We start from the raw sequence: 23,660 nt of genomic DNA, 5'->3' as shown, positions 1-23,660 counted from the left end.
CCCTCTCCTGTCTCCCCCGCCCCTGTTCTCCCCCTCCCTCCTGTCCCCGCACCCCACGTGAGGCGGAATATAAAGGGGGGTGTGAGGCTAGAGGGGAAATTGAATGGTGAAGGACTGAGGGGGTGCCCCCTTCGGGTCCCCGCCCGCCCTGTTCACCCTCGTTCATCCTCCCTTCCCGAAGCTCGCCCTCGAAGGCAGGAGCGGCCGGCGCCTGCGGCGGAGGAGGAGGAGGAGGAGGAGAAGGAGGGATCACGCCGGGCGGAGCGTCGGGCCCGCTTTCCTTCCCGGCGTCTTGAATACAAAGATTACCGTGCAGAAGGAAATTGCACTCGCCTCCTCCGCCCCCCGTACCCGACACAATGCATCAGCCGCCTGAGTCCGCCGCCGCCGCGGCCGCTGCAGACATGAGTGCTAGGAAGATGGCGCACCCGGCAATGTTCCCTAGAAGGGGCAGCGGCAGCGGCAGCGCCTCTGCCCTCAATGCAGCAGGTACCGGCGTTGGTAGTCATGCCACATCTTCCGAGGATTTTCCGCCCCCGTCGCTGCTCCAGCCGCCACCTCCTGCCGCATCTTGTGCGTTGGGACCACAGCCTCCGCCTCCACAAAGCCTGAACCTCCTTTCGCAGGCTCAGCTACAGACACAGCCTCTTGCACCAGGCGGAACTCAGATGAAAAAGAAAAGTGGCTTCCAGATCACTAGCGTGACCCCGGCTCAGATCTCTGCCAGCATCAGCTCTAACAACAGTATAGCGGAGGACACTGAGAGCTATGACGATTTGGATGAGTCTCACACGGAAGATCTGTCGTCTTCCGAGATCCTTGATGTGTCCCTTTCCAGGGCTACTGACTTAGGAGAACCTGAACGTAGCTCCTCAGAAGAGACACTAAAGAGACACTAAATAACTTCCAGGAAGCTGAGACACCTGGGGCAGTCTCTCCCAACCAGCCCCACCTTCCTCAGCCTCATTTGCCTCACCTTCCACAACAAAATGTTGTGATCAACGGGAATGCTCATCCACATCACCTCCATCACCACCATCACGTTCATCATGGGCACCACCTCCACCATGGGCACCACCATCCTTCCCATGCAGGTGTGGCCAGTACATCCATTCCTGGAGGGCCACCCTCAAGCCCACTCTCCAGAAAACTCTCTACAGCTGGGAGCTCTGACAGTGTTATACCAGCTGCACCAACTTCTGCTGTATCATCGGGTGGCTCACCTGCATCCGTAATGACTAATATCCAGGCTCCCAGTACTACCGGCAGTATAGGTATAAATTCTGTTGCTGGCACTAATGCAGTGAATAATGTTAACATTACTGCTGTGGATAGTTTTAATCCTAATGTGACAAGCAGCGTGCTTGATAATGCTAATATAAATACAAGCAATATTCCTAGTGCTGCTAGCGGGAGTGTTGGGCCTGGAGTTAACAGCAGTGTTAATGTGAATATCTTAAGTGGCATGGGCAATGGTACTATTTCTTCCTCGGCTGTTGTTAACAGTGTCCCTAATGCAGCTGCAGGGATGACTGTGGGATCAATTTCAAGTCAGCAGCAACAACCAACAGTTAACACTTCAAGGTTCAGAGTTGTGAAGTTAGATGCTAGTTCTGAACCCTTTAAGAAAGGTAGATGGACTTGCACTGAGTTCTATGAGAAAGAAAATGCTGTACCTGTTACAGAAGGTGTGGTTATAAATAAAGTGGTGGAAACTGTAAAACAAAACCCAATAGAAGTGACTTCTGAGAGGGAGAGCACTAGTGGGAGTTCCGTGAGCAGTAGTGTCAGCACACTGAGTCACTACACAGAGAGTGTGGGAAGTGGAGAGATGGGAGCCCCTACTGTGGTGGTGCAGCAGCAGCAGCAGCAGCCACAACCAGCTCTTCAAGGTGTGGCCCTTCAGCAGATGGATTTCAGTAGCACTGGTCCACAGAGTGTTCCGGCAGTTAGTATGTCACAGACTGTTTCTCAGTCACAGATCTCACAAGTACAATTACAGCCTCAAGAACTGAGCTATCAACAAAAGCAAGGTGTTCAACCAGTACCTCTACAAGCCACTATCAATGCTGCAACTGGTGTCCAACCATCACCTGTTAATGTTGTTGGGGTAACTTCAGCTTTAGGTCAGCAGCCTTCCATTTCTAGTTTGGCTCAACCCCAACTGCCATATTCTCAGACGGCTCCTCCTGTGCAAGCTCCCCTTCCAGGGGCACCACCCCAGCAGTTACAATATGGACAACAATCGATTGTTTCCACACAGATGGCCCCAGGTCATGGTAAACCAGTGACTCAAATTCCTACTTCGGAGTATGTACAGCAGCAGCCGATTCTTCAAACAGCAGTGCCCTCTGGTCAGCCCAGTTCTGCAGGAGTGGGAGGAGGAACCACGTTGATTCCTATGGTTCAGCCACAGAGTATCCAGTTGCCAGTGCAGCCCCCAGCAGTCCAAGCACAACCTGCAGGGGCATCTGGCCAGCCTGTTGGCCAGGTTCAAACAGCAGTATCTGCTGTACCTACTGGCAGTCAAGTTGCAAATATTGTTCAACAAGCAAATGTACCCACTGCAATGCAGCAGGTCTCTTCCCAAGTCACACCTTCAGTTGTTCAGCAAGGTGCTCCTCCATCTTCACAAATAATTCCACCTGCTCAAACTGCGGTTATTCATCAGGGAATTCAAACTAGTGCTTCAAGCCTTCCTCAACAATTGGTCATTGCACCCCAAAGTACATTGTTAACTGTGCCTCCCCAGCCACAAGGAGTAGAATCAGTAGCTCAAGGAGTTGTCTCACAGCAGTTGCCTGCAGTTAGTCCTGTACCCTCTGCTAGTAGTATTTCTGTTACAAATCAGGTTAGTTCAGCTGGTCCTTCTGCAATGCCTTCTGTTCCAACAAACTTGGTTCCACCACAGAATATAGCACAAACCCCTGCCACTCAAAATGGTAGTGTGGTTCAAAGTGTTAGTCAACCTCCCTTGATAGCAACTAATATAAATTTGCCTTTGGCACAACAGATATCACTAAGTTCTCAGTTCTCTGCACAATCATTAGCTCAGGCAATTGGAAGCCAAATTGAAGATGCCAGGCGCCCAGCGGAACCCTCTTTAGTTGGCTTACCTCAGACTATCAGTGGTGACAGTGGGGGAATGTCAGCAGTTTCAGATGGGAGTAGCAGCAGCCTAGCAGCCTCTGCTTCTCTTTTCCCGTTGAAGGTGCTACCGCTGACGACACCCCTGGTGGATGGAGAGGATGAGAGGTAAGATCATGCCCTATTTCTGCAGACATTCAACAGATTCAGAGTTTATTTAGTAGCTATGTGTATATAAATATATATATATGCACTAATTAGTCTAAAGCATTATATATTTTTTCACTTTTGTATGTGAAAATTCATCTTTGTGATGTTTTCTAGAGCAGGAGTGTTATGGAATGGTTTCAGAGTGGATAGGAAATGGTGTAAGTAATATGTAAACATTTGAAAGAATAGTTACTGAGCATTAAGAATAGGTTTGGGAGCACTAAGTGGTTTTGTTATTTATAAAATGCTTTTTTAAAGATTAATTTTGAACAGAAACTTAACTTGCTAACCCATATAACAATTAATCTATTCTTTTGAATTACTAAAATCCTTACCATCTTCTCTTGGGAGGGGTGTGGTTCCCACATTTGTTCCTCCCTTACTAGACTGGACAATCCTTTTCAGTTCTACTGTGTTTATTGTAGTCTGTGAAAGATACTGTTACCTGCTTTTCCTAGTCAGACATTATAGGAAAGATGGCTTGATCTGGGTTATATAGATTGCTTTCATACTGTAATTAACGAACTTTGTGTACTTATTTAATGCTCATTTTGTCTGAACAGTGAAGGAGGAATGGGAATCTTCAAAAGTTTTTTTTTGGTGCGGGAGGAGGGCATACACTGTCAAAAGAACCAGATTTCTTTTTGATGGTCGTATGCTGTACATTTTTGCTTTTGCATAATAGATCAAGGTGGTAGCCATTTTAAGAGTAAAGAAAGTAAGTCTTGGGGGGTTGAATTTATAGAGACATGAGAATAAGACTTTGTTTTGCTAATCTACTCCACCTGGTCCCTTCTTCCCTTATAAAAAACCCCCATAAAGCCTAAGATATATTATTAAACTAGTGTTTTCTTAATTGAATTGGAACTAATGTGCTAATCACACTTATTGAATTAAATTATGTCTTTAAAGCCCAATAGCCAGAAAAGTTGTGAAATCTCTCATGATTCTAATTGCTGTAAACTAAGTTGACTTTAAAGAAATGTTTTCACAGATTTGCCAGTCTGACTAATCTTGATAAAATAATATCAAAGGAGTTACGACAAAGGCTATACATTTTCACTGTGGAGCTGTAAGCTTGAAAGATATTTAATTATTTTAGTTTTAGTCGGAGGTTTTTGTGATTGAATTTTCATCAAACCAATTGGACCATTTATATCCTAAATGTTTATTTGGGGTTTTCACTTTGGAAGAATTGGGCATATTTCAAAAGATTGCAGTTTTAGAAAAAGACCAAGTGTTTCAGTAAGGTTTTCATGATATTTTAGTACTTAAAAGAAGGTAAAGGCATGGTTTACTGAAGTAATTTAAAATCTTATTTTCAAGATTTTTATTATTTTTCTAATAGCCATATAATTAGAATATTGTTATCTAACCAAATGTGTATTCTGTACCATATACAAAACTGTACTTTAAAAGGTAGATCTTTTATAGGAGGTAGTTTTCTTAATAGCCTATTATAGTTATTGTTAAACTTTTAGTTTTATCATATGCTAATACTCATTTGTAATTGCTAATATTCACCTATAATTTTAAATAATTATTTGCCCCAAATATTAATGTTTCCTAAATCTAAAGGGTGAAGTCCCTATAAAAATAGCTGTATTATATGGGTGGTAAATTTAGAGAAATGGAAGACCCGTGAAATATATAAGTGAAAACCACACATTTTGAATTCAAACCTGCCATGATTTTTGTTAATTAGCATTTGTGGTCTCCTGGCATGACTTTCCCCTTTTTTCCTCCTGGTGGTTAGGCATGATAGAGCTTCCTACAAATTGTTGTTCCAGACAATTAAAGTCAGATTTTTGCTACCTTCAACTAGGTTTTTAACTGTAGGGATAGAGTCCCAGTTTAAGGTATTAGTATAAAATTAATTTTTCCATATAGTAACTGGATAAAGACTAATTAGGCACAAATTATGTACAGAAAGGTTTAGAATTAAAGGGACATAAAGAAAGACTGAAAAATCTGATTAAATATTGGTCACTTAAATATTGCTAAGGTAAATTTTGTAACTTGAGTTGACTGTTTTGATTTTACTACATATTTGAGCTTTTGTTAAGTTAACATCAAAGTAAAGTCATCAAATCTGGAACATTTTTGTTTCAAAGTTATTTTTTAAATTCTGAAAAATTTTTCATCCCTAAAATACTCTAAAGGTCAGAAAGGTTAAATATATATATTATTTTCTTTATTGTATTTGGCTACAGATTATTTCTTTTGTCACTATAGTTGGGAAAAAATGTTTTATTTAAATTGCGCTTGGAAGGAAATTTGAGAATATCTACAAGAGAAAAAAGTGATAATGATTTAAAAAATGCTTTTCTCTTTTCTTCTCATTAGTTTCTGTCACTTGCATATTCAGGGCTTGGTCACCTGTTTGTCTGTCATGGGAGAAAGGGGTACATTATAATTTAAATATTATGACTTAAAAACATGTTAAACTTTTGGATGTAGGATAAATCAAGGGTAGTTATTCTGTAGTAATCTTTTGAAATAACACTCTTAATACTTTAAATTTTAAAATGTTTATTAGACATGTGGAAATGCTTTTTGGTCTCTAGGAGAGACTATAAACATTAGAAACATGGATCAGACAGTAAGATTACATATCTTGTTTTTAAAAAGTCATTCTCATTAAAAGGTCTTAATTTCTTATTTTAGTCTTTAGCATGAACTTACCTTTTTAACACAGGGAAAGATAGAGGTATTTGACACTGATATATAATTTTTTGTGTTTTCTGATTATTAGTACAGTCTCTTAATGTGAAATTATTCAAACTTCTATTCATTCTTCAAGACAGCTCAGATGTTCCCTCTGAAGCATTCTCTTCACCCAAGGAATGTTGTTTCCTTAGCACTTTTTGGTGTTTTTCTGTATAGGCACTACACACATTCAATTTATGTTTACTCATCTTTCCCATAAGACTGAGTTCCTCAAGGGCAAGAACTAAATATTTTTTGAATTAATTAATGAGCAGACCTTTCTATGCCTTTTCTATCATGATTTAAATTTTATTCTGTCATATGTCAGAGATGCAGGATCATATCATGAACTTACCTTTTTAACACAAAGAAATGAATAAGATTTGCTTTTTGTACCTCTTTTACCTTACCATTCATTGAGGTGAATTGATACTGACCTTATAAATATAGTGCCTGTTATACGGTAGGCCCTCAAATATTTATTAAAGAGAAATGAGAATTACCTATAAAATAAGAGTTATATTCATTTTGCCTATTTTTGAGGATGGTAGCATCAGCTAAATACATTAACTGTGAAATACTAAATTACAAGTTTTAATTTTATTTAGGGTGTACCTACACAAAGAGTCAAATAATTTACATGGTTATCAAAACAAAAACTTCCTGCCCCCTTCCTTTCCATTTTCCCTTTTCCAGAAGCAATCACTTTCACCTTTTATAAGTTATTATTGTGATAATACCTTGTAGTCTCCAAATAACTTGTATTGGTTACAAGCATGGACTCTGGAATTAGACTGCTTAGGTTTGTCAATTACTAGTTTTATGTAATGTTGGACTACTTAAACTCTGTGTCTCAATTTACTCATTTTAAAAAATAGGGATTAGTTGTACCTAATTCGTAGGTTTGTTATAAGAATTAAAGGAATTTGGAAAGCCCTTAGAACTCTGTCTAACTCATATGCCCTACATAAGTATCTATATATATAATCTATATATATAAAAGGCTAATATGCAGTGTCCCCTAGGGAGTTTGACCAGGAGAATGGGAGTTCAGTCGCTCGCTATGATGTGCGCTGACCACCAGGGGGTGGCGCGGAACATGGCAGGCAACCAGCGGCAGGGTGCTGAGGGAGCCAGAGAAGGAGGAGGTAGGGAGGTGGCGGGGGTGGGGAACATGATTGGCCCTCATCACAGGCCAGGCCTAGGGACCCTATCCGTGCATGAATTTCGTGCACCGGGCCTCTAGTGTGTTAAATAAAATAGTTCTTTTGTTTTTGGTCTTATTAGCTTCTTGGGTAGAAAATGAAGATTTAACTTTGTTGTCATCATGTACTTAGCAGTATTCCTTCCTCTTAATAGTTATGATATTATATCACTGTTGATTATTCAGTATTCTTGTAAAACATGATTACTTTTCCTATCCTGTACAATGTCCTGAACTTGCCTGCCTTCTTTCATCCCACCCCAGCTGTCTAATAAATATAGTATACTAGTATATGTAGTATATATATTTCTATATACTCTTTAGCATATAGAACTGTTTGTGAGTCTTTCCCCCCTCCCCTCACCACCAAGTTTTCCTGTATCAGCATAATCTGTTTCCTTCAAGTGCCTTTTGCCCATTTTTGTATGTTTTGGGCTTCACCTTTTATGATAGAGCCTTTTATTAGGTGTCCAGTAATTCTTGGTTGTCTGCTTGTACTTAAGTGTAGGAGACTAAAGAGTTGATAAGGAATTCTTAGTTACATATCTGTATATCAATAGTTATGACTAGTTCAACTTTCCATCAGATGTCTTTCAAGATGTTCGGACATATCAGGTGTTGTTATCAGTTTTACCTTCCTGAGGAAGTCTCTCAAATCCCTCTGACCTCCGTTATGGACTGATCACCCTCTAGACTTGGTACCCAACTTTTATCGTGGGATTCTCTTCATTTTCTTCTGTGGTTGGATCTCTATTTTTCCAGTGACCCATGTCATGTTTATTTTTGGTTTACTTCATGTTTTAAAATCGCTTTAGTTTACTCTAACACTTATTTGATTCTTTGGTTAGGTAAAGAATACCAGATGGGAAATTGTGTTATTTTATAATTTTGTTCCGTTGATATTTAGCTTCCAAATTGCTTTTGAGGAGTTTGAAGCCATTTTGATTCCTTCTATATAGTGTGTGACCTGTGTGTATGTCAGTGATGGCGAACCTCTGACACGCGAACTCATTTTTTGGGTTGATTTTTCTTCGTTAAATGGCATTTAAATATATAAAATAAATATCAAAAATATAAATCTTTGTTTTACTATGGTTGCAAAGATCAAAAAATTTCTATATGTGACACGGCACCAGAATTAAGTTAGGGTTTTTCAAAATGCTGACACGCCGAGCTCAAAAGGTTCGCCATCACTGGTGTATGTGTTTTGTTTTTCTTTTCTTTTTCCCCCCTTGTTTCTCTCCTTCCTTCCTCTCTCATTATTGAAATCTCTGAAAGCTCTAAGGATTGTACTTGTTTCCAGAGTTCGGAAATGTTACAATGAGAATGTTCTAGTGTGGGTCTCTTCACCCATGGTGCTGAGTACTTGACCTGACCTTTCAGTATGGAAGCATCTTTTTAATCCTGGGATTATTTTCTTGAATGAGGTTGAATGATTCTTTCCATTTTTTCCCTCCCCCCCTTCTTTTTTCCTTTCTCAAACTCCTCTTATTGGGATAATGGACCTTCTTGACCAGTCTTCAAATTTTCTTTCCTATTTTCATCTCCTTTTTTTTTTTGCTCTACTTCTATTGAGTTTTCATCTATTATATATTTAATTTCCAAGAGCTTTTGTTTTTGTTCTTTTTAAATAGTATCCTGTTATAAAAACGATAGTACTTTTTCTAATATAATGAATATATAAATGATAGGTGTCTTTTGTTAGGATTTTTTTCTCCCTGTGTGATGTATCCTCCAGTTTTCTTTCTGCTTTTTTTTTTTTTTTTTTTGGTTTTTATTTGTTTTGGTCTTTATTTTTCAAGTTATAGCCTTTCCTTAGGTGGTTTGTGTAAGAGTAGGGGAATAAAACACTGATTAGAAAGTCTTTTTTAACTTCACTGTGTAGTAAACCAGGCTGGGTTGTTTGGTTGGAAGACTTTTGATATCAGTGTCTTCAGGTCTTTCCTCCTAGTAGGTTAGATTCCCTATAGAAGGCTCTTGATTTCTTGCATGAAGGAAGGCCTTACCTACATTTTGAGGGAAGAGGAGAGGAGAATGGGGTAAAGAGTCTTGAGGAGTCTTAGCATCCTCATAAATGTGTCTCCACTCTGTTTTCAGTATGTTCTCCTGCCTACTCCTGTGCCTGATTTCCTCAATCTTGGGATCTTGTGTTTCATATTCTCCAGAGAATGTATTTTCATTTTTTTTGTTTGGGTTGGAGAGGGGCATTTGGGATCTGTGGGGCTTGCTGCTTAAAGAGACTTAAACCATCGTCCTTATTTTAGCACCCTCTCTCTCTCTTATCTCACATTAGATGTTATGTGGTATTGCCAATTCCTGAGCCTTTGGGGATTTTACAGTTTAAATTGGGTTTATTCTTGGTTTTCTCCACTATTTGCTAGAGATTTGATTTCCTAGTGTTTTGCTAAGTCATTTGTCACTCAGCCATCTGTTTTCCAGCTTTCAAATTTTTGTTGCTATTGTTTTCTTAGTTTTTGTGACCTTGTATCTTTATATCTTAAAAAAATATCCCTTTTGTCACTTTTGTGAGATTTTAGGAAAGTAGTGTAAAAATACGTGTGTGTTTACTATTCACACCTATCTTAACAGTGGAATACTACATTATTAAATATAAGAACTTTGTGAATTTTAATAAAGGATTTGCTCCAAGATTTGATCTATAAAATTTATAATGTAAATTTTAAGAGTGGAATTGCTTTGCTTATATCTAACAGAAATAAGAATAACACTTCAATTCATAGAAGTGATTAAAATGTTAGAATTAGATTCAGTTAATATTTATTGTCACATTTAACCATCTCAACAGCCTTATGAATTAAATTTTTTTCTATTTTACTGGTGAATAAACTGAAGCTTATTTTGTTTATTAGAGAGGTCAAGGGAGTTGTCTGAGGTTCCACACATAGCAGTAAAGCAGAGCTAGGATAAAAAGCCATTTTTTAAAATCAAAATCTAGTGCTGATTCTACTACTCAGAACGACAAGAAGAGGTAATGCTGATGCCCATAAAAAATAGAGTGGCTGAAAACATGAAAAAAGGGAGGCTTCATTGATGTGTGTATTAATACAAGTAATGGAAATTGTTATAGACCATACCAACATTTACCTGTGAGCTCTTGGCAAGAAAAAAGTGGGTAAAGTCATCACAGTGGTGTACCTGGATGCAATAGAAATTCAAACGTTAAATGAATTAATGTTAAATTTTATATCTTTTGAAAGTTATATGAGAATTATATTTTCAGGAAAATCATTTTAATTTTCTAATAATTTGAATTCAGTCTTTGTAATATTGGCTTCAGAATTGCAAAACAACTATATTTATTTCTTGTTTAGAAAGTTTGATTTAAAAATATGAAACTGCAAAGCATGATCTGTTCTGATCTTGCAATATTAGCATCCTAGTGGTTTTTTTCATGTCACTGTGTTGTTAGGGTTGACTATGTCATGGCAAGAATATGCTTTAATGGCTTATTGAAAGATTACATGAGGGAAAAAATTTAAGGCATGTTTACATTAGTTTATTTTTATTATTTAAAAAAACGTTTTTTAAATTGATTTTTAGAGAGAGGAAGGGAGATAGAGAGAGAGAAAGAAAGAAACACGGATGTGAGAGGGAAATAGATCAGCTGCCTCCTGCAGACCCTACTTTGGGGGATGGAGGAGGCGGTTGGGGGATCATCGAGCCCGTAAACCAGGCATGTGCCCTGACTGGGAATCCAACCAGCAACCTTTCGGTGCACAGAGGAAACCAAACCGACAGAGGCACACCTACCAGGGCTGTTTACATTATTTTGAAGAAATATTTATGAGTTTTAGATTTTATAATAATTTTTTTCTAGGTCACATATATAAAAATGTCCTCCTCCTCCTCATCTGTCTGTGTCTCTTCCCACTCCCCTACACTCCCTTGTATTTTTTGTTGTTGTTGTTACAAGTCAGTTTGACCTGGAAATCTTGACTTTTTGGTGACATTAGGCCAAATTGACCTTTGTTTTATTTCCTTCCTGAAACTCTCTTGCTTTCCATGATATCCTTCTTAGTTCCTTCCCACACTTCTGGCCATTTCTTTTCAGTGTCTTTCAGATTTACTTCCTCTATCAGACTCGCAGTGCTGGAGCTTCTTTGGGTTTCTGAGTCCTCTTCCCACTACCTTTACCCAGGTAATCAATCATCTGTTCTATGGCTATAAATACAGTCTGTATGCTATCAACTCCTGAATGCATATCACTAGCCCACACTTCTCCTCTTAGCTTTGACTGATTGATAGATGTCTGCCTTTATGATATCTCTACTTGCATTCTTGTAGGCTTCAATCTCAACAGATCACAAACTACCTAACTTCTCAAATTTTCTCCTTTAGTCATCCTCATTTTAATATTTCTCACTCTGTAAAGGCCTCTCACTAGCATTCTGCAAACATTGTTGCCTTTCTCTAATATTTTATCTTGTAGTCAAAATGATATTCTTAAAATGGAAATCTTTTCAGATCACTCACTTACCCAAAACCCCTTTAAAGCCTTCCATTTCTTTTAAGAAAATACCTTTTGTTTTTGTTTACTTCTGGCCTTATGTGTCATTTTCTCCCTCACTTTCTGCTGCATTCCCACTGCTGTCCTTCAGTTCCTTAAGTTGCCATGTATTCTTACTTTTTCTTCTAGGCTTTGGCATATTCTGTTCTGTACCTGAACATCCCCTATGTCACCTCCCCTTTATTCCTTTTTAAAGCTTAACTGTCACTTTTTTGAGAGGCCTTCTCTAACCTGCCAATCTAAGTTGAGGTTTTTTGTTAATATTGTTCAATGTTTATTTTAGTTTGTAATTTTTTTAATTAAAAAATTCTTAATCCTTACCCGAGGATATGTTTTTACTGATTTTAGAGAGAGAGAAAGGCAGGGGTGGGGAGAGAAACATTGATGTAAGAGAGAGAAATTGATAGATTGCCTCACATACTCTCCCCAACTGGAGATTAAACCTGTAATCTAGGTATGTGCCCTGACCGGGAATTGAACCTGCAACCTCTTGGTGTATGAGACAGCACTCCAAAAACTGAGTCCCTTGGTCAGGCCAATAGTTTATAATTTTTGTTTTTTCGTGATTATCTGCTTGATGATTTTAAGCTTCAGGATGGGGATGTTTGGTTTGCTACTATATAGCTAAACTATATTTCAGACTCTAGGTACTTACAGACAGTAGGTACTCATTTATTCATGAATAAATGAAAAATATTTTTAATATTGGCATAAGGGCAACTTATTGTTTTAAAAATACTGTTGTGACATATTTGAAAGGTAAATAAGTTCTTTATATGTGATCGTTTGATACTACTATTTTTTGCTTTAATAGAGATTATTGAGAATTAATTGATTACTTTTTGCTCTTTTTGAGCCAAAAAATCAATGTGACATTGCTGCTTTTAACAAGCATTTTGTTTTAGGTTTATGCTAGTTTTGTATTTACTGATGTTTATGCCAATAAAATTTCTCCAGCTTGAACAAAACAAAATAAAATAGAAGCCCATTTTAAAATTAGAATATCAGTATTCTTTACCTACTTTTGATTGGGTCAGCTATTTAGCATATAATGATTCTTAAATATCTAAGTGCTACCTTGGAAATCCTTTGGTGTAGTTCCAGTTGTTGAAAATATAAACATTTAACTTATAAAATGACACTTTTTGTCTGTTAAGAGAGTTTTCTTTCTTAAACATTTTAGTAAACTTTGAGTTAATTATTTGTTTAAAATTCCTAGCTGATCTATTTTACTTAGATTATCGTAGTTACTTGTTATTAAACCAATAAGTATTGGATTATGTCAAAGCAGAGGAACCATGAAAAAGGTTTGGCAGTGATCAGAATTAGCAATAAATATCATTGATTATATATGGGCATTAAATAGGAGTAAGAGATGAGGCCTTTAGGGAAGGGAAACTGTAGAATCTGATGTGGTAGTGCAGTGATCCTCAGAGGCTAGTTCTGAGAGTCTCTGAAGGTTTTCTTATACTTTTTGTGGACGTAATGTTAAACTTGATGGTCTGGCTTAAAACCATGTTTGTGTTGACTGGGGAGAAGATGTACTGTGGCTTGATTTTTATTGAGTATTAACTTTAGATCATGGTGAATGGTATTGCTCTTTCTCGTCCTTGGAGCCATAAGGAGTTACTCTGAACTTCTTAGGACAGATGGGGTAACATCTTATTTTTCCAGGTCTCCCAGATTATTTTTGTATATCGGTTCACTTCTCAGATTGGAACTCCTAATACCTTGTGTGTATGCCCGAGTATTATTTTTCTGAGTAAATTGTAGATGGACTGATTATAAAATTGCTTATTGTTACGAGACTTCATTTTCTCCCAGCTCATCTAGTTATCTAATTTCTTAGGTTATTAGGCTTTCTTAGTATATAGTCACATGGTAACAAACAACATAATGGACTTGTTAGGAATTTTTTTGGTTATTAGGCTTTCTTAGTATCTTCCTTAGACTTTAGTCACATGGTGACAAATAACATATTGGACTTGTTAGGAATACTTTGAAGGTATAAATGTACAATGGAAATAATGTCTAGCATTGCAGTTTTGCTATTATGTCTAGGGGTGATAGTAATGAAAACCTTATTCTTGTGTGATTTTAGGGGGTTGTTTTAACAAAGCATTTTGTAATAGATTATGTCCTCTTGAGTCCTAACAGTCTTAAAAGCTTGTAAGATGCTTTTGTTCATTTTTCACAGAGGAAGAAATTGAGTATTTGGTTCATTTATTTGGTCAGTAATTAAATACTGAGTTGCTATTATGTATTATGTACTGCTTTTAGCTTGTTCATAGACAGACTCTACACCAGTTTAGTAATAATAGTAGTAAAAGTGGTAGGAGTAGTTGAAATTATAGTACTTACATTCACTTTACACATATCAACTTAATTCTCAGGTCAACCTTATTTATTATTAAGTACCATTATTTATCCCCATTTTGCAGGTAAGAAACTGAAGAATAGAGAGATTAAGTAATTTATTGAAGGTCACATGGCTACTGGGCGAGGGCTGGGACTTAAGCTGGAATTTAAGTTCTGAGTTTGTGATCTTAACAACTTTTGTGGTCTGTTGCCTCTGTAACATATGATTAGAACCAAGGTATTCTTTTGTTTCCTCCGTCAACTTAAATGCATCGGAAGGCAGTAGGAACTGCAAATATTTCTTATCTCATTATATCCTCAAATGCTATTGTTTTTATCTTGGAAATTTTTGGGGGGGATGCTAATCTTGTTCTTGTACTCAAGAATATAAACTCCATGAGAGCAAGGACCTTACGCATTTAGTTTACATCTGTATTTCTACTTTATGCGATAGTGCTTGGTTCATAGTATTTTCTGAAATATTTGTTGAATAATTGAATTTAGACATGTAGCAGAAAAAACCCTACAAACATCCAACATAGGGAGATAAATACTGCCAAATACTTTGCCATCCTGTTATCAATAAACAAAATGGCACAGCCGTTTTGATAGACAAGAAGTAAGATTCAATTCTTTCCAGATATGTTATTGTACCTATTATATTAAACTAGAGGCCCGGTGCACAAGTTTGTGCATGGGTGGGGTCCTCAGCGTGGCCTGTGGGGATTGGGCCGAAACTCGTAGTCCAGCACTGCCTGCTGCTTCTGCTTATCCCAGCCCCACTGCGGGCTCGCGCCCAGTCAGTCCTGATTGGGAGAGGCTCTCGCTGCCGCAGCGGTGCCAGCCATGAGCCCTGCGTCTGGTGCCCGTCCCAAGGGGGTCTGAGGAGGGTGGGATGTGATTGGCCTTCTGGGCGGGCGGTGGGACGCCCTTGCTGACCCAGGATCCGGATCCATCCCGCTGAGTTCTCGCCTGTTGTTGGGAGCCACCTGGCGGCTGCTCTTATATCATTTCTTCCTTGCGGAGCGTCTAGGGAGGGGAAGTGGCCGCAGTGCCCAAGGACAACTTCCAGGAGGCCTGCAGCGCTGTTGGGATCATGCCAGAGGTACTGGTCCATTGGTGCCTGGTCCGTTCTCCGGAGATTAGACCTGCAGGACTACTTGAGGTTGTGAGTGGCTGCCTTCGGGCTGGTGGGCCGCTGGGATAGGTCGGGTCGGTCAGCTGAGCGGCACTCCTGCTGTGGAAGTGCACTGATCACCAGGGGCCAGCTCCTGCGTTGAGCATCTGCCCCCAGGTGGTCAGTGCGTGTCACAGCAACCGGTCGACCAGTCATTCGGTTGCTTAGGCTTTTATATATATAGATTCTCTCTGTCTCCCCTTCACTGATCTATCAAATGGGTATATTGAGTAGGTGTAAATCATAATCTAGTAAAGCTTCAATCAGACACGTTCTTGTCCTCAGAGGGAGTGCATACAACATATATGTGGGGAAATTATATGACTATGCAAATGCAAAATAACAGTTTTAAACTACATGAAATATGAAATTAAGAAACTAGAGCTGTGCCCTAACCGGTTTGGCTCAGTGGATAGAGCCTTGGCCTGCGGACTGAAGGGTCCCAGGTTCGATTCTGGTCAAGGGCGGCATGTACCTTGGTTTCGGGCACATCCCCAGTAGGGGGTGTACAGGAGGCAGCTGATCGATGTTTCTCATCGATGTTTCTAACTCTCTATCCCTCTCCCTTCCTCTCTGTGAAAAATCAATAAAATATATTAAAAAAAAAAAGAAAAGAAACTAGAGCTGGAAATCTTGAGATCTCATTCAACCCTTGGTTTATATGATAGATGGAGGAACAAGTTCAGAGAGGCTAAGTGAATTCTCAGACACAGTGCTATAAAATGTTTCTTAGATTGGAATTGGAACTGTAGTCTCCAAAATGGCATTAGAAATTGCATTCAAAGTTCACAGATAGGATAAAATTGACCTTTGATTGATCAGGAAAGCAGTGTTATTTGAACTGACGTTTTGAAAGTTTTGGGTTGTAGGAGAATGTTTCAGGCAGGAGAATAGGAATACAAATGAGAGGAAGTAAGGAAAACATTCTGGGCATCAGTAAAGCAACAGTTGTACTTACTAAGTTTGTCTCAGGAAGTGATAGGAAATGACTGAAGATTGAATTGGGCAGTGATTTGGCCCTTAACTCTTGTTGACTAAATGATGTTCGAGGAAGATTGGTATAAAAGGAATCTGTAGTTTGTACTGGGGTGGGGGTACACCTAGAAACAGGAAAGATCAGTTAGGAAATTATATTTTTCTGTTATTAATGAGTGAAGTAAATTAGAGGGATAGTGATTTCCACTGTAAAATGATTTGGTATAGGAACCCTTTCTTTAGCAAATTTCTCAATTTATAAAAATTCTGTCTATATTCACTTTCCCAGCTTCTTCCTTAAAGCAATGTGTTTCTCTTCTCATTTTAAGAAAGAAAATATATAACTTAATTTCCCAGAAAAGCTATTATCTACAGCTATGGTTTTAAAGGTGTTTTAAACTTCAGGTAGGATTTTTGGCCATTTAATATTTTCATAGGGTTTTTCTGTATCTAATCCAAAGCAAATGTGCCCCCAAATATATATAGTAGTAAAAAGAAATCCAAGTGAATATGAACTGATATTTTAGGGTGGGTTCTTTACATTTAGTGGTCATAGACACCTTTGACTGCTTCCTTTTCATATAACTGGATTCTATTGCCAATCTCTTCCAGATAATGGACAGAAGACGAATTATTTTTTTCCTGAGCACTCCTAGGTATCTATCAAAAAGGAAATGGTATAGATTTATTTAAAATGTGAAAAGCATTAATACTATCATGACACTAAATGTGAGTGAGTAATTTGTTTATTTTATTGACATTGAAGTACCACAAAACATTTCTTTATATATTGGTGCCTTTTTTTTCCCAGTGTGTTTGTCATTTTTAAATTTTGAGAATGTGTACATATAAAGGAATGTAATTTTTTAAAAGCACATTTTGAATTGCCCTTAGATTCCAAAGTCTCCTAGGTATTTGAAAGCATGTAATTTATTTAATAGTTATATGCACAGCACTATCTTTATCCTTTTATTTATTTATATTTTTTAAAATATATTTTTATTGATTTTTTACAGAGAGGAAGGGAGAGGGATAGAGAGTTAGAAACATCGATGAGAGAGAAACGTCAATCAGCTGCCTCCTACACACCCCCCACTGGGGATATGTCCGCAACCAAGGTACATGCTCTTGACTGGAATCGAACCTGGGACCCTTCAGTCCGCAGGCCAAGGCTCTATCCACTGAGCCAAACCAGTTAGGGCTCCTTTTATTTTTAATTTAAAAAAGAATTTTTAAAAATGTGTTTATAAATTACAGTTGACATTCAATACTAGTTTTAGATGTACATCATAGTGGTGAGACATTTACATAATTTACAAAGTGATTCCCCCTGATAATTTTAGTACCCACTTGACCTATCTGTCCTTAAGGAGACCCTACAGTTGAACTCAAGGATAAATGAGTGTGTATACATGTACATATATAATATGCATACATACATAGAAAAAGATAACAGGTAACAAGTTCCATATATTCTATTATTTTTGGTCCTTTGTTTTAGTTTTTTCACCTAATTATAATTTATTTCCTCTTCTAATATTTATATTTATTTTTGTAAGCTGCTTGAAATATTTTAGGGAACGGCAGGATAGAAATCCAACAAATGGGAAAAGTATGACAAAGTAGGATATGGTAAATTTTAAGAGATACTAATAAAGCAGTATTGGGTGTTAAAAGGTAAAGATCACATGCTTTTGAGAAGGTGACATTTGAGAGGAGTTTGATTGCTGTGGGGATTAGCAAGTCATTTTAGTAGAGAAAACACATAAAAAAGGTTCAAGGTACAGGGAGTACTTATAGAAAAGAACTTGGGACATAGTCTAAGTTGGTAGGAGATAGTGTCTATATATAGGAATATAGAAGATAAGGCTTGCTTTGAAAAGCCTAAAGGCACGATTGAGAAGTCTGGACTTAGTTGGATATGGGATGGAGGCCCCTTTTAGGTTTTGTGCTCTGTAGTGGCTTGTTCACTACTGCGTTTTAGGAAAGTGGTGACTTTACTTGGAATGTCTAGTTGCTTCCTTAATATGGGGAATGAGAACTCAGTAATTCTTCTGTCAGTGATAGAAATAGAGGCACATTATCTTTGTGGTTGCAATCTGAGCTAATGCTTTAAACCAGTGACCTTGCCCTCATTAGGAAAGCTAAAGGAGGTAAGGACTCAGTCCACATATGGTAACACTCCACTTATACAGAAGTTGAGCACTGGTAACCTAATCCTTTGGAACACAGCTCTGGAATGTAAAGGCTTCTAAAACTGCTTGAAATTGTTGTCACAAAATAAAGTCATGTGGAATTTTTTTGTGTGTATGGATATTTTTGCATAGCATTTCTGGTCCTTTTTTAGGCTTTTTTCTTTTTAAGCCTTAGATTTGCTAGCTTTATCATCTCAAAGCAGATGAAGGAAGGGAAGGAAAAGAAATAGGATTCTGAGACATGTAAGGTAACATTAGGAAAGTATCAGTTTTATAGCCTGACATCAAGATAGGAATTAGAAATTAAAACACACACACACAGAAACATGATATGGTATTGAATGTTCACCTTTTGAGTGTTAGATTATATTTGGTATATTACTTTAAGGAAGCATGAACATAACGAATTCCAGATAGTATTATTGGTTGAGCTATGGGCAAATATAAAGAGAGTATCTTTTTAGTCATATCTGACTCCACTGTATCATATAACTATTGACAAATCACTTTACTGCTCCATATTGCTTTTTTCCTATTGTAAAATAAGTGCTTCATATTTTTCCAGCTGTAAGAAATTAATAACATATTATAAATAAAAGTTCTCTACAAATAGAAATTGCTGAGGATACTTTAGTAAATTATAAGTCCTTAATAGATGCTAAAATGTAAGTAATTAGTAATTTTATTTTTAGTGAAATTACTGATGAATAAATGACATCTTAGTTATTTTTTACAAGGAATTTGTAGATAATTACTAATTTACATATTTTACTATAATAAATATTCTTCAGTATTTTCTTTGATATATTTTTTAAATTATCTTTCTCAACACAGTAAATCACATAATTGTATCAAGGGAAACTGATTTCTCTTATTTCAGATGTGTTTTTTTTTAAATATATTTTACTGATTTTTTACAGAGAGGAAGGAAGAGGGATAGAGAGTTAGAAACATTGATCAGCTGCCTCCTGCACACCCCCTACTGGGGATGTGCCCACAACCAAGATACATGCCCTTGACCGGAATCGAACCTGGGACCTTTCAGTCCGCAGGCCGACGCTGTATCTACTGAGCCAAACCGGTTAGGGCATTTCAGATGTTTTTAATCTCTTTTTAAAGAAATGGATAACTCAGACCACCTTGCATAAGGAAGTTTTTGCTTATGCTTAATATTAAATTAATTTTTTCTTAGTTTTGTCCTTTTAGACAGTTTTGTTGTGCTATTTTCAGCAATGAAGGGTTCTATTCCTATGGAGGAAATACTCTTATGTTTTAAATGTTACTTTTAAAAGATGGTATTTAGTGAAACTTATAATAGCAAATTTATTTTGGGAAAAAAAGCTTTTTTTTAAGTTATCTTTTTGCTTGATTTTTGTTTCTTCAAGAGTTTTGCTTTGGTTCAGGGTGGTTGAAGTGAATTGAGAAAAATCTCTGGTTTTGGCTATAGCTCTGTACTGTCCACTGCTCAGATGCTGATAAGCTATCAATAGTCTGGGTCTTTCCTTTTCTTTCTCTTTTAAAGGGCTTAATCACTGTAGATTGCCTTAACTTCTCTTTTAGAGTCAAGCATAGAGCCATGTCTTATCTTTGGTTGGTACTCCTGATTTGGCTGATTCCTAAGCTCTTCTTCATCATCATTGTGTTATTTTCCTCTTTGGGGGATCTACCAAACATTATTTACCAGTTATTCTCTGAAATGATAGCAGGATTTGTATGTTTGTGCAACCAGTTATATTTTATTAGGAATTTTTACCTGTTGTAAGGTTCCAGGGAGAAAGGGTGGATCAAGATCATGAGAAGATGTGATAAGTCCAAACTAGGTATTTTATTTATTTGTTGTCTCCATTCTTTTTTGTTTGTTTGTTAATCCTCACCAAGAATATTTTTTCCCATTGATTTTTAGGGAGAGTGGAAGAGAAAGAGAGAGGGAAAGGCAAAGAGAAACATAGATGTGAGAGAAACATATAGATTGGTTGACTCCTGCATGGGAATCTGAAACCAAGGTACATGCCCTTGACCAGAATTGAACCCGTTATCCTTTGGTCCGCAGACTGATGCTCTTTCCACTGTGCCAAACTGGCTAGGGCTCATGTCTCCATTCTTGAACCCCATAATAATAAATTACCTTGCTGCATCCCAATTCTTTTAGGAACAAGTATGTTTAGTGCTTATTTAAGATATATAATATTTGAATTAGCAACCTCTTTAGCTCTTCTTTGGTAAATTTATATAAGATTCATGATAAATCCAAAGGGATGCTGAGTAGTACGTGACAGATAATTCTAAAATTTCTTTTACTATATAATTGGCTGAAATATTACTATCAGTAAAATATTGTTAAGTAACTTGGTCACATAACTACTAAATGATGGAGCTAGTATTCCACTAGGTCCGTGGTCGGCATACTGCGGCTCGCGAGCCACATGTAGCTCTTTGGCCCCTTGAGTGTGGCTCTTCCTAAGCCTTAGGAGTACCCTAATTAAGTTATTAACAGTGTACCTACCTATATAGTTTAAGTTTAAAAAATTTGGCTCCCAAAAGAAATTTCAATCGTTGTACTATTGATATTTGGCTCTGTTGACTAATGAGTTTGCCGACCACTGCACTAGGTGATTTGATTCCAAAGCTTATACTCTTAATCATTCTGGTGATTGCCCTGGCCCACTGATAAGCAGTAGTAAGAGGTGGCAACTGGCAACTATTAAAAAACAGTCGTTAGTCTACCAGGCATTTGGCTCTATAGACATAATTGGTTCTTCGTTACAGAGTTGTGCAATGACTAATGTTCCTAATGATGATCCTTTCAATTTTAATATAGTTATTTTCTCTTACTACATTTTGAAAACTAGATTTTCCAAATTTTTGTAAAAGAGTGAACTTTAAATTTGGAAAATTTGCTTAGGTGGAATAGAGTTTCTGAGGAGTAAATGAATATAACAGTTTTATGACATGAACATTTCAATAAATCAGATGGTAGCGTTCCATTAATGTCAGCTTTTACTATAAGCTATTGATATTTAGGTTATTTTTTAATGCATAATGTTAATCAAATTACATTATAATACTTTTTAAGTAGAAAACTCACTTTAAGCATTTGAGTCATAAGAGCATATTTTATGACTAGGATCTTTAATTTGTAATGGTTATAGCTTATATTTGCATCGTATGCTTATTGGAACAAGAAAATGCTAATTTATATGAATGCTTTTATATAAAGTTGAAAACCAGGATTTGCCTTATCTTTTTACTCATTGTTATAGAGGAGGGAATTTATTATTTAATATAAGAAATTGCATGAGGTATTCTTTTAATTCAAAATTTTTGCAGTAGAGCTGCTTTCCTTTATTTTCATTATGTTTTTTCCTGATTTATAAACATTGGAGCTTTAGAAGCACTTAGGATTTTTCTTTTGAATTGTAGTTAACAGTAAAGATCTATCTTAAAGGACATAACAGTTTAAGTTATTTAATAGTAATGTATCATGAATCTTATTCACGTGTTCCATAATAAATAGTCAAAAGTTGTTGAAAGCCAGTAATTTTTACAAGTTGTATAAGTTAATGGCATTCAAGAAATTTTACTCACTGGTATGCTTTTGATAGCTTAAATTTGCCATTTTCCTCAATCCATGTAGGCAATCTAATTGAAGAGAGTGTTTTAAAAGTAAGGTTACTTTTTGTAAAACAGGCTAAAAGATCCACTTTGAGTTTTTTCTCTAATATTTAAAGTTTTAGTTGTGTTTCCAGTTGTACTCAGATTCTTAGCTCATGAAAATCTATCAGTAGCCTACTAAGTTAGCTTATTAAGAAATCACTCCAGTTTGCAAAAACAAAAGCTTTTAACAAGTGGGCACATAGGCCTAACAAAAATCAAGTTGTGCTGTATTTGAGCTTATTGAATATGTTACGTAAATGCCGTTAATGCCAATTGTTTGAGTTAGAGGCTTAATACATGAGTAGGGGAGGAGAAACAGAAATAGAAAGGTAATAGAAGAACATTAAAAGGGGTGGAGAAGATGTGGTGGTAATTGATAATTTCCTAAACAATTTTGTTGCCTGCATCTGTAAATCTAACTATATAAATTACTTTAGAAAAATTACCTTGGCTAATTTAAACAATTGCCTGTTAGCCTAGTACTTTTGTCCTTTACTGGTATTGTGATGATTTATTTAAGAAATATTTATTGAATGCTTGTTACGTATGTTAGCACTGTGAAAAGATACAAAGGATACAAAAAGTCATGATTTTTGTCTGGTACCCTGAAGCATCATAGGATGTTGGTATATCTGAATTATCCAAATTATATTATGTTTAGTTGTCATGCTATATGTGGTGTGTATGACAGCTTTTTTATTCAAATAAGTTGATTAAGCTGTAGATTAATGAGCATTGAGCATAATGAGTTCGAGTTTAATGAGCATTAGCCTTGGCATTTTTCTGGTATCTAATGTTGTTTATATGACCACTTCATTGTATGACCTTGGTAAATGTAAATGTTTACCAAGGTATTTCCTTGGTATGAACAGGTATTTCCTTACCTGTTCAATGAGAGTTACTTTTGTTGGAAGGATTAAAGGAGATAAAATATGTAGTGCACCTAGCTCAGTTCTTAGTTTTGTAAAGGTGACTGCTCTTATTACTGTGACAGATGAGAATGATTCCTTTCTTTTGAGCACTGTTAAGTAAAAGTAAAAGCTTGCCTACACATTCAGAGACTTTCTACACACTCTATTTTGCCTTCTAAACCAGTGATTCTGTGTTTTTGTGGTATTTTGGCATAGCCTTTCTTACCTGGGGCTCCATAAGAAAATTAATCTATACAGGAAAAGAGTGACTGCTTTCTCAGTTCTCCTAAGAATGGTGCATACCTGGTATCACCATTCTAGATGCATGAGAAAATGAATTTATTACTTGTAATGGAGTCATCAGGGATTCTTTTGCTGAATTCTGGGCTAGGAGTATACTATATCTAATTATTTGAGAAATGTTTCAGAATTATTAAATTTACAGACACAAAAGTTGTTGCAAAGCACACCTTCCTCTCTTTTTTGATGGGGGTAGGGGAACATTACAAGAATGTAATGCCATGTAGCAGTTTGTTAATACTCCAAAACAGACCCATTTCCCTAATCAAGTGATTTAAAAAAATTTTCATACAAACATTATTTTAGGTGGGATAATGCCCTAAGGATCATATGCTTCATACTCAATCCCATT

At 36.9% G+C, this 23,660-nt stretch overlaps 1 protein-coding gene across 1 annotated transcript in view; it reads left to right on the top strand.

The window, feature by feature from the left end:
* The first annotated feature begins 26 nt into the window (after window positions 1-26).
* TSC22D1 (TSC22 domain family member 1) overlaps window positions 27-23,660 on the top strand; it is a 138,527-nt gene continuing 114,893 nt past the window's right edge. Inside the window, 2 exon segments of the mRNA XM_006083517.3 lie at window positions 27-887; window positions 890-3,255. Of these exon segments, the coding sequence (XP_006083579.1) occupies window positions 360-887; window positions 890-3,255 (2,894 nt within the window). The 5' untranslated portion in view covers window positions 27-359.

Source organism: Myotis lucifugus, unplaced genomic scaffold (assembly GCF_000147115.1).
Source record: "Myotis lucifugus unplaced genomic scaffold, Myoluc2.0 scaffold_7, whole genome shotgun sequence".
NCBI lineage: Eukaryota > Metazoa > Chordata > Mammalia > Chiroptera > Vespertilionidae > Myotis > Myotis lucifugus.
Note: the sequence above shows the minus strand (reverse complement) of the source record. Positions and strands in the feature narration are given on the sequence as shown.